The sequence below is a fragment of the Aedes aegypti genome, chromosome 1 (assembly GCF_002204515.2).
Source record: "Aedes aegypti strain LVP_AGWG chromosome 1, AaegL5.0 Primary Assembly, whole genome shotgun sequence".
Classification (NCBI taxonomy): Eukaryota; Metazoa; Arthropoda; class Insecta; order Diptera; family Culicidae; genus Aedes; species Aedes aegypti.
Window position 1 is genome coordinate 84,738,880 of NC_035107.1, and position 15,687 is coordinate 84,754,566.

General features: G+C 40.9%; 1 protein-coding gene across 1 annotated transcript in view; it reads right to left on the reverse strand.

Moving 5' to 3' along the window:
• Positions 1 to 11,714: 11,714 nt before the first annotated feature.
• Positions 11,715 to 15,687, reverse strand: part of LOC5564829 (carbonic anhydrase-related protein 10) — a 411,830-nt gene continuing 407,857 nt past the window's right edge. The window contains exon 8 of the mRNA XM_021841520.1: positions 11,715 to 12,523. Within this exon, the coding sequence (XP_021697212.1) occupies positions 12,501 to 12,523 (23 nt within the window). The 3' untranslated portion in view covers positions 11,715 to 12,500. The remainder of the gene's footprint in view (positions 12,524 to 15,687) is intronic.

Here is a 15,687-nt window from a genome sequence, read left to right on the forward strand (position 1 = left end):
CAAAAATGCTTGCAATCTTGAGTGAAACTGAAACATTTCATGATCTTCTATCCAACATTCGCCAATATTGCATGCTTTCTTGCATCTAGAAAGTGAAATTGCAAACAAGATTGCTAAGTTTACATGATTCTACGCTGAATATTCTGTCATATATAATGCACATGGATGAATCGACGGCTTGTCATTTGATGTGCATTATTTATGATTGAATTTTCAGCGGGAAAATCATGTAAACCAAGCCGTTTTGCATGCAACGTTCTTTAAGAGAAGACGTTTCGTGTTCAATATTAAGGATTTTGCTAGCAATGTTGGATATAATAGATGTGTTTGTAGGTTTTATCATTGAATAATACATGAGAAATGGCTTTGCATGGTTGAAGCTAAAATTACGTTGGGGGACGGACCTGGTGTAGTGGTTAGAACACTCGCCTCTCACGCCGAGGACCTGGGATCGAATCCCATCCCCAACATAGTCACTTATGACGTAAAAAGTTATAGTGACGACTTCCTTCGGAAGGGAAGTAAAACCGTTGGTCCCGAGATGAACTAGCCCAGGGCTAAAAATCTCGTTAATAAAGTCAAATCAATCAATTAAAATTACGTTACGTGTAAATCTAAGATTTTTTTGGTGTGTATACAACAACATTCACTGAAAACAACGAACCCGAGACTTGATCAAATGAGTCGACTGAGCACAACCTCCACTACGAGAAACCACAAAATCCATCCACGAACAATCCCTCAACCAACTCATCACCAGCGGGAACCTCGGGTAGTCTGGGCCCCGTCAGTGCGGAAGCTACACCCCAACCGGTACTGAAGGACAGTCTTCAACACCCGAGTGTCTCTGTAGCTGACGGGACACACAAGGGTTTAAAAACCTGTACCCCGCAATGCTCAGAGGACGGTCGGTCGGGACAGAAAAGGCCCCGACAGACCGGAAGCCATTTCTGTACCGGAACCGACGGACTACCCTTGTCATCCCTTCCGGTCTGGAAAAGGAACGCACAAGGGTGTAAAAACCCGTCCCCCTAAGGACATTGAAGGAATTGTCATCAATAAGCTGACTTCGAGTACAACTTGCATGCTGTCTACGAGTTTAACTTCTTCGTGTCCAACATCTTCGTGTCCAACTTCCCCGAGTACAACCTCGCCAGATTCAACCAACTCCATCAAGAACAAGATAACTGCTGGTGAAAAAGAAACCACTACAATCAGCCGGGGCTATGGTAGTGTGGCTGATTCACCTCCAACAGAATTGTTACACAGACCAGAACATCCATGTAGGCTTCGTTGAAACCCTCCCAAAACTCGGAACAAACCGGTAAGATACCCAGCCGAAATAACTCCAATGATAACTAATAATCCCTTGCCTCCCTGTTTCCCGGAGTGGGAAGCCACGAACGCGGATCACTACGATCGAATGATCAGAAAGCGCGATCAACAATTACTGCCAACTGATGGCCCATCTAATCGGTCGTCGATAACAGACCATATGAGTTCACCTCCCAACCCCGAACCGGGTCTGCCTGGGCTCCCTTGATCATCTAGTCCAGGCGGTAAGTCCCACCCAAAACACGACCAGGTCCCCGCACAGGGTCTTCCTGGGCCCGTCTGCGATCAACAACCTCCACCTCCAAGCGTGTTATTCATCAAAGCTCTACCACCCTCGCTGTCCAGTGGAACATAAACGGTTTCCACCACAACTTGCACGATTTGGAAGTTCTGGCACATGATTTTCAACCGGTTGCCCTGGCAATCCAGGAAATACACCGCACCAGCCCGGCGACGATGTACAACACCTTAGGCAAGAGATATAGGTCGTTCACTAAACCGGTGCTAACATTTACCAGTCGGTAGCAGTCGGAATTACGACCAAAGACATTGATCTCGATACCGACCTCCCAATTATCGCGGTCAGGCTCCCCTGGCCCTTTTTCTGTTTCGATTATTTCCATCTACCTCCCGAATGGAAAGCATCCGGATCTAAGGAACCAACTGGAAAAAATCTTACTCAATATCTCCAGCCCTATGGTGACGTCAATAGGCACCAATGGGGCAGCCGAACCGATAATACCAGAGGAAAATGTGTCGTCGACATCTCATGTAACAACAACTTGACGATTCTGAATGATTGGACCCCTACATTCATCCACGGGCAAACAGAGACGGCAATAGACGTTTCTTTTGCTTCTGCCTCCATCACTAGTCGTCTCCTTTGGTCCGTGGAAACGGATACCCAGAGTAGTGACCACTATCCGATTACGGTTAGACTCGACAAATCAATCAGCCTGCAAACCTCTCGGCGACCTCACTGGACCTATGACCGGGCCGACAGGGCTCAGTTCCAATATGACATTGACTTCGGAATTGAACAAACCTCCCCAACTTCAATCACGGACCTAACTACCCTAGTTACCGGATCGGCAGAAAAGTTCACCCCGAAGACTAGCCCAAACTCGGGTAGAAGGGCTCTCCACTGGTGGTCTTCCGAAACGAAGACGGCTACGAAAACTCGCAGAAAGACTCAGCGCGCATTTAAAAGGTCGAAAAAGAACCTGCCCGCTGAGCACCCCGACCTTAAGACGGCCAAAAAATGCTACCAACACAGCTAAAAATATGTTGTAAATTTAAGTTTATTTTCATGCACATATTTGGAGCATCAAAATAAACCTAAATTTCAACGACCAATCCATTATTTTTCAATCGAATTCACTTTAAATTTACACGATCATGTAATATTCATCCATTTTTAGTTGAAAATTAAATGTATATTCATTTAAATTTACATGATGCTGTAACAACACACGAATTTGGTTTATTTTTACAGTAGACGTCAGTTTACATCACATTGAAAATTAAATATTTTTTTCTGTGAAGCCACCTAGAACGAATGCCGGCAAATCATCAGAGAAACCAAGGAGAAATCTTCGAACGACTTCCTCAACACAATAAATGAAGACCAGTCATCTTCGGAGTTGTAAAGGAAAATCAACAGCATTCAGGGCAAACGCCGAGTCAAAGGTTTTTCCCTCAAGAACGACGGAGTAGCCCTCACGGAGTTCATTCATTTTATTTAGTTAACATCTACACAGATAACACTGAATCAACAATTTCACGCCACAATACTCGGTTCGTGGCCGCATCTCTCCATCCTCGGTTCTGCCCCACGCTCGCCAAATCGATACGCACTTGATCCGCCCACCTAGCTCGCTGCGCTCCACGCCTTCTTGTACCAACCGGATCCGAAGCGAATACCATCTTTATAGGGTTGCTGTCCGACATTCTTGCAACATGCCCTGCCCATCGTATCCTTCCAGCTTTGGCCACCTTCTGGATACTGGGTTCGCCGTAGAGTTGGGCGAGCTCGTGGTTCATCCTTCGCCGCCACACACCGTTCTCCTGCACACCGCCGAAGATCGTCCTAAGCACCCGACGTTCGAAGACTCCAAGTGCTTGCAAGTCCTCCTCGAGCATCGTCCACGTTTCATGCCCGTAGAGGACTACCGGCCTTATGAGCGTTTTGTACATGGTACATTTGGTGCGGGCGTGAATCTTTTTTGACCGCAGCTTCTTCTGGAGGCTATAGTAGGCCCGATTTCCACTGATGATGCGCCTCCGTATTTCACGGCTAACGTTATTGTCAGCCGTCAGCAAGGATCCAAGGTAGACGAACTCGTCGACCACCTCGAACGTATCCCCGTCTATCGTAACACTGCACTATGGTCCAGGAATCAGTTTTAAGCGGAAAGATGCATTTTGAGCTTTAGAATGAAACATTAGACAAAAACGGTCTTCTACAAAGTTGTTTGTATTAGTTGAGCCCTTTGTTTGGTTTTATTGAAAATTAGGGTGGACCACATTTTCCTAGAAATTGTGTAACTAACTTTCTTATTTGTAGAAATTATATTATACATGCTTCAGCAAAGTTATAGACCATTCAATTTCAAGCAACTTTGCCAAAAAAAGTTTTTTTGTATCTCTTAAATTGACCGATTTAGAGCTTTTTTCCTAAGGTGACCTAGGGTGGTCCGAACAAAACTGGTTTTCTGGCTCTAGAGTTTTCAATTCAAGTTTCTCATCAAAGTAGTCTATGAAACACTTTTAGAGCTTCGAAAAATGCGTAATTTGGTGAGTGAAGAAACTCGCTATCTCTTTCCGTTTAGGAGTTATTGTTGTTTTTCTCTCAAAAACATGCCTACTTTGATTGTGAATTTCTCTGATTGGGGCAAACATAAAAAATATCTTTTGACGGCATTCAAAAGACAAAATAAAATTGTATATTATATCAAAAAATTACAGATGTGTTATTTTTGTAACTCTAATAAAACGTCTTGAAAGTCAAATATTTTTTATCACAAAAACTTTAATAACTTTTGAACTAAAATAGATATCAACAATCTTTTTGCATGAAAATTTGCGTTTTGTTAAGTTCTAAAAGTCGTTCATAGACGACTTTGACGAGAAAATAATATATAAAAAACTAGAGTTGAAAAACTTATTTTTGTTGGACCACCCTGTGATGATTAGGAAAAAATGCTCTAGATTGGTCAAATTTTGAGCTACATAAAAACTTTTTTTGGCAAAGTTGATCAAAATTTCAAGTTCTACCGCTTTGCCTTAGAGCGTATACTAGTATTTTTGCAAATAAAAAAGTTGATCTTATGATATGTGTGATATTGTGGACCACCCTAGTTTCAAATGACACAGTATGAAAGCTTACATTTTTAGAAACAATTTTGTAGAAGATCATTTTTGTCTAAAATTTCATTTTCATGCTCAAAATGCAAAATAATAAAGAAATACATACTATAAAAATCTTCAAAATAGTTTTAGAGCCCTATCTTTCTTATTTCAGATTTCTCGTCAAAGCAGTCTATGAACGACTTTAAGAACTTAACAAAACGCAATTTTTCATGCAAAAATATTGATGATATCTATTTTAGTTCAAAAGTTATTGAAGTTTTTCTGCTTGAAATCCTTTGTTTTTCAAGGCATTTTATTAGAGTTACAAAAATAACACATCTGTAATTTTTTGATATAATATACAATTTTATTTTGTCTTTTGAATGCCGTCAAAAGATATTTTTTATATTTGCCCCAACCAGAGATATTCACAATCAAAGTAGGCATGTTTTCGAGAGAAAAACAACAATAACTCCTAAACGGAAGGAGATAGCGAGTTTCTTCACTCACCAAATTACGCATTTTTTAAAGCTCTAAAAGTGTTTCATAGACTACTTTTATGAGAAATTTGAATTGAAAACTCTAGAGCCAGAAAACCAGTTTTGTTCGGACCACCCTATGTCACTGCTGGAAAAAAGCTCTAAATCAGTCAATTTAAGAGATACAAAAAAACTTTTTTTGGCAAAGTTGCTTGAAATTGAATGGTCTATAACTTTGCTGAAGCATGTATAATATAATTTCTACAAATAAGAAAGTTAGTTACACAATTTCTATGAAAATGTGGTCCACCCTAATTTTCAATAACACCAAACAAAGGGCTTAACTAATACAAACAACTTTGTAGAAGACCGTTTTTGTCTAATGTTTCATTCTAAAGCTCAAAATGCATCTTTCCGCGTAAAACTGATTCCTGGACCACTGTGCACTGCTACCTAGGCGAGCCCTGTCGCGCTCGGCCCCACCAGCTAGCATGTACTTTGTCTTGGCCGCATTCACCACCAGTCCAACTTTTGCTGCCTCGCGTTTCAGGCGGGTGTACAGGTCTGCCACCTTTTCAAATGTTCGGCCGACGATGTCCATATCATCCGCGAAGCAAACAAATTGACTGGATCTCGTAAAAATCGTACCCCGGCTGTTAAGCCCGGCTCTCCGCATAACACCTTCTAGCGCAATATTGAACAACAGGCACGAAAGTCCATCACCTTGTCGTAGTCCCCGGTGGGATCCAAACGAACTGGAATGTTCGCCTGAAACCTTCACACAATTTTGCACACCTTCCATCGTCGCTCTTATCAGTCTCGTGAGCTTCCCGGGAAGGCTGTTCTCGTCCATGATTTTCCATAGCTCTACGCGGTCGATACTGTCGTATGCCGCCTTAAAATCGATGAAAAGGTGATGCGTTGAGACCTGGTATTCACGACATTTTTGGAGGATTTGCCGTACAGTAAAGATCTGGTCCGTTGTCGATCGGCCGTCAACGAAGCCGGCTTGATAACTTCCCACGAACTCGTTTACTACAGGTGACAGACGACGGAAGATGATCTGGGATAATACTTTGTAGGCCGCATTTAGAATGGTGATCGCTCGAAAGTTCTCACAATCTAACTTGTCGCCTTTCTTGTAGATAGGGCAGATTACCCCTTCCTTCCACTCCTCCGGTAGCTGTTCTGTTTCCCACATTGTGCCTATCAGCCGGTGCAGACAAATGGCCAGCCTTTCCGGACCCATCTTTATGAGTTCAGCTCCGATACCCTCACGGAGTACTTTAATGGAATATCCGCCATCGACAAATACCCGCCATCGACAAATACCCGCCAACCTTTTTAAAGCATTATCCCAACCCACAGTTATGCGTAATTCATTTCCCGAGTCTCCCTGACCAAGGGCAACTTTTCAACCAACCCTTCTCCATGGCAGAGTCTAAGGGCGTAGGACAGGGTCAAGGGCAAGTCTGCAGGATCAGACGAAACATGCTAAAACACCTTAGTTACAGCCTAGGAAGCAAGCTGCTAGAGTTAATAAATCAAGAATGGACTGCCGGCACGCTACCAGAGTGGAAGCACAGCCTTGTAGTCTCCATATCCAAGAGTTCCGGACCAACTAACAGTACCTCCAGCACTCACCAGCTGTGCAAACAAAATTGCAAAACGGATGGCAAATCGTCGGCTGATGGAGCACCTTGAGTACAATGGCCGACTGGGTTACCACTAGCATGCATTCTAGCTAAGGTATGGTACTGGGACTTACCTAACGAACCTCGGAAGTATCCTCGACGACGCAATGAAGGCGCAGGAACATGCAGAAATCGTGGCCATGAGTAGGCTCTTTCCGGTGCTATCGAAAACAGTATACATAAACTAGTATAAGCAGACGACCTCTTGATCCTAGTCACTGGACAACATCCCCGTTAAATCTGCCTGAAGATGCAAGCGCCAGTGAATGCCGTCGCCAATAAGGCTGGCAACATGGGCTTTGACATCGCCCCCGAAAAAAGCTCAAGATTGCACATCTGCAACTCACCGCCGAGCAAAAACACCGATCACGGCCAACGGAAAGACGGTCGCCTTGAAGAAGACCTTAAGGTGCTGATTGACGCTTGATCGAAAACCTTCTTTCTACAACCACTTTCTCGTTGTTAAGGAATGTACAAAGCACGTCAACTTGATCCGTAGCATACCCTCCAAAAGTACGCGCAGCGCCCGCGCTCCGGGGCCGGTGGCCGACGCTGTGATTTGAATAGAAATTACCAGCCGTGCACAGAATAACCTACTGGAAACACTGGCGGCTACAAAGTAAATCCATGCTGAAGGTGTCTGGGTTAGATTACCGGTCGGTCCAGGATCTTTTCGTAATGGAAATTTCATTGACTTCCCTGGGCCTAGAGTATCATCGTACTTGCCAAATGATATACGAATGCCAAAATGGCAACTTTGGCAACAAAAGCTCTCAGTTAATAACTGTGGAAGAGCTCAAAAGAAAAACAAGCTGAGAAGCAGGCTCTGTCCCAGTGGGGACGTTATTCCAAGAAGAAGAAGAAGAGGTCCGATACACCGACGGCTTCAAGCTGGCGGAGCGGGTCAGGCTCGGCATTCACAGTCGGATCTGCAGAAATCTCTCTCCCTGATCAGTGCTTCGTTTTCTCGGCTGAAGCTGCAGCCATATTTTTAGCCATGCGACTACTTGATGCTAGTCGTCAGTGACTTGGACAGTGTCCTGTCTGCAATTGCAAACCCTTACATACAGAGAATCCAGGCAGCCTTGGATATCCCATCTACTAGTTACATTCATGTGGGTCCCCGGTCACTGCTACACCTTTGGCAATGAGCGAGCTCTTCTCTCTTGGCATTAACCCTCTAATACCCAACCCCGCCTTTAGACGGGGTACACTTTGGAATTTTGTGTATTTTTTCGTAGCTCGGAAATCAAAATTATTTTATTTTTGGCTTAAACCTTGACTCATAACACGCATATAAGAAAAGTTTTTTATGACTTTTGAAACTTTTTTGTATTTTTGAAAATTGTTTGAAAAATTGTATTCTTATATAACCTATAAATGCCCGGGGTTAATTTAACGTGTAATATAAAAAATCATACCTTTTATATTTTTCTACGATCGACCTATCACAAAAGAAGAGCCTGGTGGTATCAAAATAATTTCAAATCTGTTTTTCCGTTAGTTACACGGAAAATAAAATACGCTCCGAAAAAAAAATTAAAATTTAATATTTTTAAAAGTACCGCAAAAATTTAAATTTTTATTATTGCCAAAAATCAACAACCAGAAAAGGCTTCAAAAAAAAATGAAAAAAGCTAGGGATGTTCAAAAATAAAAATTATAAAAATCAAAAACCAAAATTCAAAAATTCACGAATAAAAACAAATAATTGCCCAGAACGTGTTTAGAACGATTTTAGATAACCAAAAATAATATTTAAATCGAAAATAAAAATTTGGGTATTAGAGGGTTAACGGTCCCACTAGGACAGAGCCCGCTTCTCAGCTTAGTGTTCCTATGAGCACTTCCACAGTTATTAACTGAGAGCTTTCTTTGCCAAAGTTTCCATTTTCGCATTCGTATATCGTATGAGAAGTACAATGATAGGGGTAGGGGTGGTAAAATGAACACCTTAAGGAAATCATCTTGTTTCTGATAGAAAAACGAGGAATTTGTATAGTTCTATCCCACACCATCAAAAACAGGGATGTAATCTATAGCAGCGACACGAGTTCAGACTAAAATAGCTGAATTTTTACATATTTTTGTCGCTAGCAAAACACGACGTAAATGTTCATTTTAGCTGCACTATGTAGGTAAAATGAGCAGCTGTTGGTGGTAAAATGAACATCATGCAAAAACGTGAGCAAAACAAATATTTCTGAAAATTTGTATTGCCTTACCAAAAATATATCCATTATTGATTGTAACCCATTCAAAAATAATTCTAAAGGTATCAGATTTGAACTCATATCATAACGATATTCACCTCACTGAAAACCCTCAAGTCTTCCGAGCTAAAAGTTACGTCAGTTCTAATTTTCAAACGTGATTTTCTAAAATCTTAGTTTGTGTTGATATTTTTACTTCAATTGACCTACGTATCAACTCGAACACTCTGATTTATGCTATAAATCGTCCGTGCGTGATAAAAATTCATCTAAATTTGTTTTTTCTCGATAAAAGGTGTGGTGTTCATTTTACCACCACTTCCCCTATTCTATGCACAGGTAAGTCAAGGACATTGTCATAACGAAAAGATCCTGGACCGACCGGGAATCGAGTCCAGACACCTTCAGCTTGGCTTTGCTTTATAGCCGTGGACTCTAACCACTCGGCTAAGGAAGGCTGCGGACCGCCTAATCTGCAAAATGGCATCGGAACAAAGGGTTGTTTTTTTCCGCAAAATAAAAAACATGAAGACTACATGGCAAGGCCAACCTGTTTGTAGAACAGGTCGTCCTCTCTCGGCTGCGTTCTGGACATACACGGCTGTCACACGACACGGGTTGCATAGGAGGCAGTTTACACCGCCAATGCGAGGCATGCGGGCCACGAAACACTGTCGAATATTTTCTGATAAACTGTTCTACGCTGGAGCACTTAAGAATAACCATGAGATCACCGGTATTGACAGCACCCTCCAAAATGACGCGGTAGAGGAACGATAGATAATATTTTTTCAAAGAAAGGCTGAACTCTTTACCTCAGTATGACCCCTGGTAAGACACTGAACCTGTAATACGAAATTACCACATGCCCCATCATTACGACCCCTTGAACCTCGATACGAAACTTGCATATTATTCGTCTCTTTTATCTATACAATGTAACTCCCCCCTCCTCCTCCTCCTTCCTTTCATATCACCTACTCCCCCCTGTCCATTTCTATATACGGGATGAGCCAGTCTCGGGAAATTTAAATAAGCACAAAATTCATACATTAGACGGAATGGAAATTTTTGGATCTTTTGTAAGTTTGTGTTGCCATTAATCAGGATAGAAAAGCTTATGTTGAGAGATAAATTGAACGATTTAGAAGTTACTTAGAATTCTGTATTTCTAACAAAGAGGACCTAAGGATTGGTTTGAAAGAATTATTTATTCACTTTTGCTCTTTGCAAACTTACTTCATCATTAAGAAATTCATTCATACGCTCAATTCAACCGAACATATGTTAAAAAAAAACAATAAAAAGGTCCTTTTTCGAAGAATAAAAACCATTCAACAAAAGTTCAACTCATGCCTTCCAACCATCCATTGCCACCGCCGCAGGGTCATTTTCTAACAATTTATACTCTATCAAACTACCATCCACGATGCTTATTCAGTAGTGTCTCATCTTCGTCTCCGACCACTCTTTCTCCACCTGTCCTATCCATGTGAACTGAATTTAAGAGTTCTCCCTCCCCCTATCCTTCACCACGTTACAACCTTCCTGTTCTAGCTAGCAACCTGCTGTCTGTAAAAAACTTCCTGCCCTTCTCGCTCTCTTGATTTTTTATGCTTTCACTCTCCTACAAACAAGCTTTTCACGAACTGCTTTCTGCCCTTTCCCAGACCCCCTGGAAGAAGTAACCAGCAGCAGCTATCACCTTTTTTATAGTCTTCTCAGCTTGAAATTTATTTGCTACAATTTTCCTCCGCAGCATCATCCACCATCTGCCGTGCTTGCGCAACTAGTCTCGTCTCAGCAGCGGTAGAAGTGTTTGCTTCCCTTCCGCACCCCTTCCCCCATTTCGATTACCCGGTGTAGTTGTTTTTTACATTAATATTATTTACAAATTATTTCAAACTTTTAATAGAGTTTGCTTCGTCTTCTCGCTGCTTCTAGCCCGTTCACACCGACGCACAGTGGGATAAATGGACAAAAAAGGGCATCTAATTCATGTGGCTGATTGTTGTTCACTTCTTGGAAATAACCTAAAATTTTGAAAAAACCTCAGAAGCCAATACCGGCATTGAAAGAGGAAAACAAATTATGGCTAAGAAATTGTGAAAAAGCTCAAAAACTTGCTATGTAGTTTGAAAGTGCGCACAATTTTAATTCAGGAATTACTAGTCCAATTGAAAATCAAGTTACTCAGGACTTCGAAAATATTCTCAATCAAGAGAATGTTTTCGAAAATTCGTTTGAGACTGATGTGAAAGAAGTAAGAACTATTATTAAAAAAATTAAAAATATGAAAATCCCAGACGATGATAAAACTTTTACATCAAAGAAAATGTCAGCAAATACCGTGATATTTTGAACATATGTTTTTAGTTGGGACATTTTCCTGGCAAATGGAAAAATGCCATGGTTGTACCAATTTTAAAACCGAACAAAAATCCTGCAGATGCTTCCAGCTATCATCCAATAAGCTTGCTTTCCTCCATCAACAAACTTTTTGAAATTTTAGTTTTCCAACATACATTGTTAAAACAATCCAAAGTTATCAGTCAAATCGTACACTTAATTTTAATTATCAAAAATCCGAGTCTGCAAGACTTCCTGTAAGAGCTGGTGTTCCTCTATGCAGCATTTAGGGACCAATATTATTAAATGTTTTCATGTCTGACTTACTTGAATTACCCCACAGATGTCGAAAATCTTTGTTTGTGGATGTCTAATGAATTAGGTCCCGTTTTGGGTTCATTTTATCCCACTGTTTGCTGGTTACAGTCAGTGATAGCTTTTCTCCCTCGTAAGGGTTGTTCTGCACGTTTGCTACCGTCAATTCCATTTTTCATCGCTCGATTTTTTCAGTAGCCCTACCCTCTTCGTGAGAATGCACGTGATGCATTTTAATTCAGCTCCCAGTACTCGATACCAACTTAGAACCACCAAATAGAGAACGCAAACCTATGCTTTTTGATTTCAGAAGTCCTAGTAACAATCGTAAGCCAATTTGTCGAGTTTTGCAGAATGATGCGTTCCACGCTGACCGCACAGCACGCTCCGTGATCTGGTTGCAACCGAATTTTGCCGAAGTTAACGAAGTAAATACTGAACTCAACTTTTTTCTGCAAACTTTACACTGTTCTTGCTTTTGCATGACTTGGTTAGATTTTGATTTGTTTCAGTTTGTTTAACTACATATTTGCGTTTAGCGATTTGCATTGACTTTGGTAGTATTTTTCTTTTTTAAGTTTGTCTCCTGAACTCTTCTAGTCACTGTACAATTGGAAGCATTTTTGGATGAAGTTGGTCAACCGAAGGTGACCAGACTGTCGTCATCATCGTCGTCGTCGTCGCCATCGTTATTCCCATCGTCACCGGTGCCCAGCCCTTCGAGGTTGAGTCCGGCGAACTCAGACTGCTGTGGCTGCTGGCGCTCAGTTGTGTTTCCAACTATTAGCTGTAGGAGTATATAGAAAGAAGATATTTGATTAGTAGATACTCAGATCACTTTTAGTTAACCTCTTGATCGGCAGCATCATAAAGTAGTTGTTCATATCGTGTTAAATTTATTTGTTCTTCGATATTTTCCATCATATTTTTCTTCTTCCTCCTTGCGTTACGACCCAACTGGGAGAGAACCTGCTCTTTAGCTAATTGTTCTTAAAAGCACTTCCACAGTGAGCTTTCTTTGCCGATTGACTATTTTCGCATGTGTGACAGGCACGAAGATATTTTATGTCCTGGGAAGTAGTGAAAATCTCCATTACGAAAAGAACTTCGACTGGTGAGATTGGATCCCACGATCCTCAGCTTTTCGCAGCATCTATTTGAGGCGTCGTTAAAAATGTTCACGAAGGATTTTTGTTCAAAATATTTACTAACAACAACATATTTATTAAGGGTATGCGAAATACCGAATGATACCGTCAAATACGCTTCGAAACGAAATTCCGCGGAATTCCGTGGAACTTGCACAGGCGAAATTTGTATTTTGCTTTTTCGTTTCGTTTCGCCAAATTGTTAAAATATTTCCACAGAAAATTGAAAACAAACGGAATAAAACGGAATTTCGCGAAATTCGAGTTTAATTTCGAACAAAAAAAGGCAAAGCGTTCGCTTCTACTCCTAGCTACAGTCAAAAATGGGTCCGTATTATGAATCAAATCTACTCATATCATGGATCAGAACACTATAACAGCAAATTATCTGCGAGGCAAACGAATGGTGTGCTAGTGAAAGCATACGTTTAGGCGTTTCTTTAGGAATCGTCTTATCTTATGTCGAATTCGTTTTTGAACCTAGGTTGGAACTGGCGCAACCCGTTCTGAATCACAGTTTCAACCCCAACCCGGTTCAGGTTCGACCGAACCACAATTTGCTTGACGTTGGTTTGTTTACGTGTTGATCACCGACCCAGTTCCTAAAAACGAAAACGACATTAGATTCAGGTGAAACAGTTTGGAATCAACTTCTATGTTGTACTAAAACTTCAAGGGCACAAATCTCGCGAAGAAAGCATCCAACAACAGTGAACTTTTTATTTTGGCTTTGTGCACTAGCAGAAAGCTTAAAATAAGAAGATCGGAAACGTTTGCCAGCTATTTCTCCAGTTTAGTGCCTTTGAAAACGTGAGTAGGGGCACAAGTCGGCCATTTTGCCGGCCATCTTTGGATTCCGATATGTTTCACCTTCTTAACTGTGGTATGGGTTTCAATGCCCCACAGATATGAATCAACGCTTCTAGGCATATGTATGACATTTTATTTCCTACGAATGGAACAAATGTGTTTAAGCGTGTTATTGTTGATTGCGATGCTGTATAGATTTATGGTTCGCGTAGGTAAAATGGGTTCTGCGTAATTGCTACTCTATTTGAAGAGATATTCTCCGTTTAATCCAACTTTGATCCATATCTGTGTGCTATCCATAACTGTGGGATGACTGTAGTATTGACTGGTCCGCAGGATATGATGACTGCACTGCCATTGTAATGTTTCCAAAAACGCCCATTTGCCCTAAATTCCTCGCGGCGAATAGCCCAGGAAAGGAACAACTGCGTTTGATGAACTACCGCAATGTTATCTTCCATAAGAATGAAGAGAGCAAAACCACGGTTTCCTCCGGGGAACATCGCGTGTCCTTTTGATCAAATCCGTTAACGATCAACGCTCCGTCATCATAATCATCGTCATCATCGAAACTTCAAAAGCAGTTTTTCTGCTCAAAACTAAAAATTTGTCGATGAAAATGTGTTCACTATGTTTCAGTTGGAAAACATGATACAGTGATCACATTTTTCTGTAAATTTTCTTGATTTTGAATGAAAAAACTGCTTTGAAAAATTCCGAAATTAATGACGGATCCTGCCCCCTTAAGGTGACACGGGAGACCGTGTTATTTTCCTATCTTTTGTCTCACTCTAACAATTATCATCAAAACTTTGTGGAAGCAAATTTCGAGTTTTAGTGAACCGATGAAGCTGAAAATTTATTAGGTTGAGCACTACATGTATAGAATCAAAGTGATACATTTTTCGCATTGATATATGGAGTGGTTCTTAAGATTTGGTTCTTCAAATGGACAGGGTGATTATGAAGACGTCCCGTGCGGCCTTAATACATCGCAAAAATTGTTTGTAAATGTCAAAAAAAGCTGCGGAGCGTGAGTCCCTGATGTTCTGGATTTGCTCAGGTGGTGCAGGTTATTGATGCGCGCATTAGTTCTCTCTGTTGCTTTCCCGCTATGACGTCACTTTTAACTCTGCATAAGAACAGCGGGGGAATAGAAGAGAAAACTTATAGCACGTATCAATGAGTAAAGGCTCTCCCAAATCAACTTGATTTTTTACGCGATGGCGACGAAAAATCGCGTTGATTTGAGTGATCTAAAGCCACACTTCAAATCTTCAAGAACACAAATCTGAAGAACCAGACGTCCATTCAAGCTGAAACCTCTTTCGATTGGTTACTCGATAGCCAATCGATCAAGTGTTCAGCTTGAACCGCTGTCGGGTTCGTTAGATTTGTGCTCTTGAAATTCTGAGGTATGCCTTCGATTTATATTCACCTTAAACAAGGAAGATGTATACATTATTTTATATCGAAAAATGAATCTAGGTTTATTCACGCTGTACCACACCACCAACTCCTCTCTCCTATTATAACGTGACATAATTTCCTCACGACCCCCAATTTAAAAAAATGCAAGGCAAAGGTCTTAACCTTTTCAATACCGACATCAAGTTTAAAAATTCTTTAATTTCGCCATCTTTCGATCGATTTTGATGATTTATTTTAGAAAAAATCACAAATCAGTTATAAATTTGATTCATGCATTGCATGCACCATCACCTAAAATGAATGTTATCTCGTGATTCTGAGGTGCTAGATCAACATATTTTTGAGGTCTTCTTTAACAATAATAATAATTTTAGCCCCTGCGATTTTTCAATTTCAGTTGAAGATACTATTATCACTGGATTTTGGGAGATGCTAAACTTAAAAGTGCTGGAATACTCTGTATTGCAACGATTCCATACTTATGGAGGGTAGTGTAGATTCAAGTTTGGTGGGGTACGTAAAGTATTTCACAATGGAAAAACGCAATTTTTTTTTTTTTTTG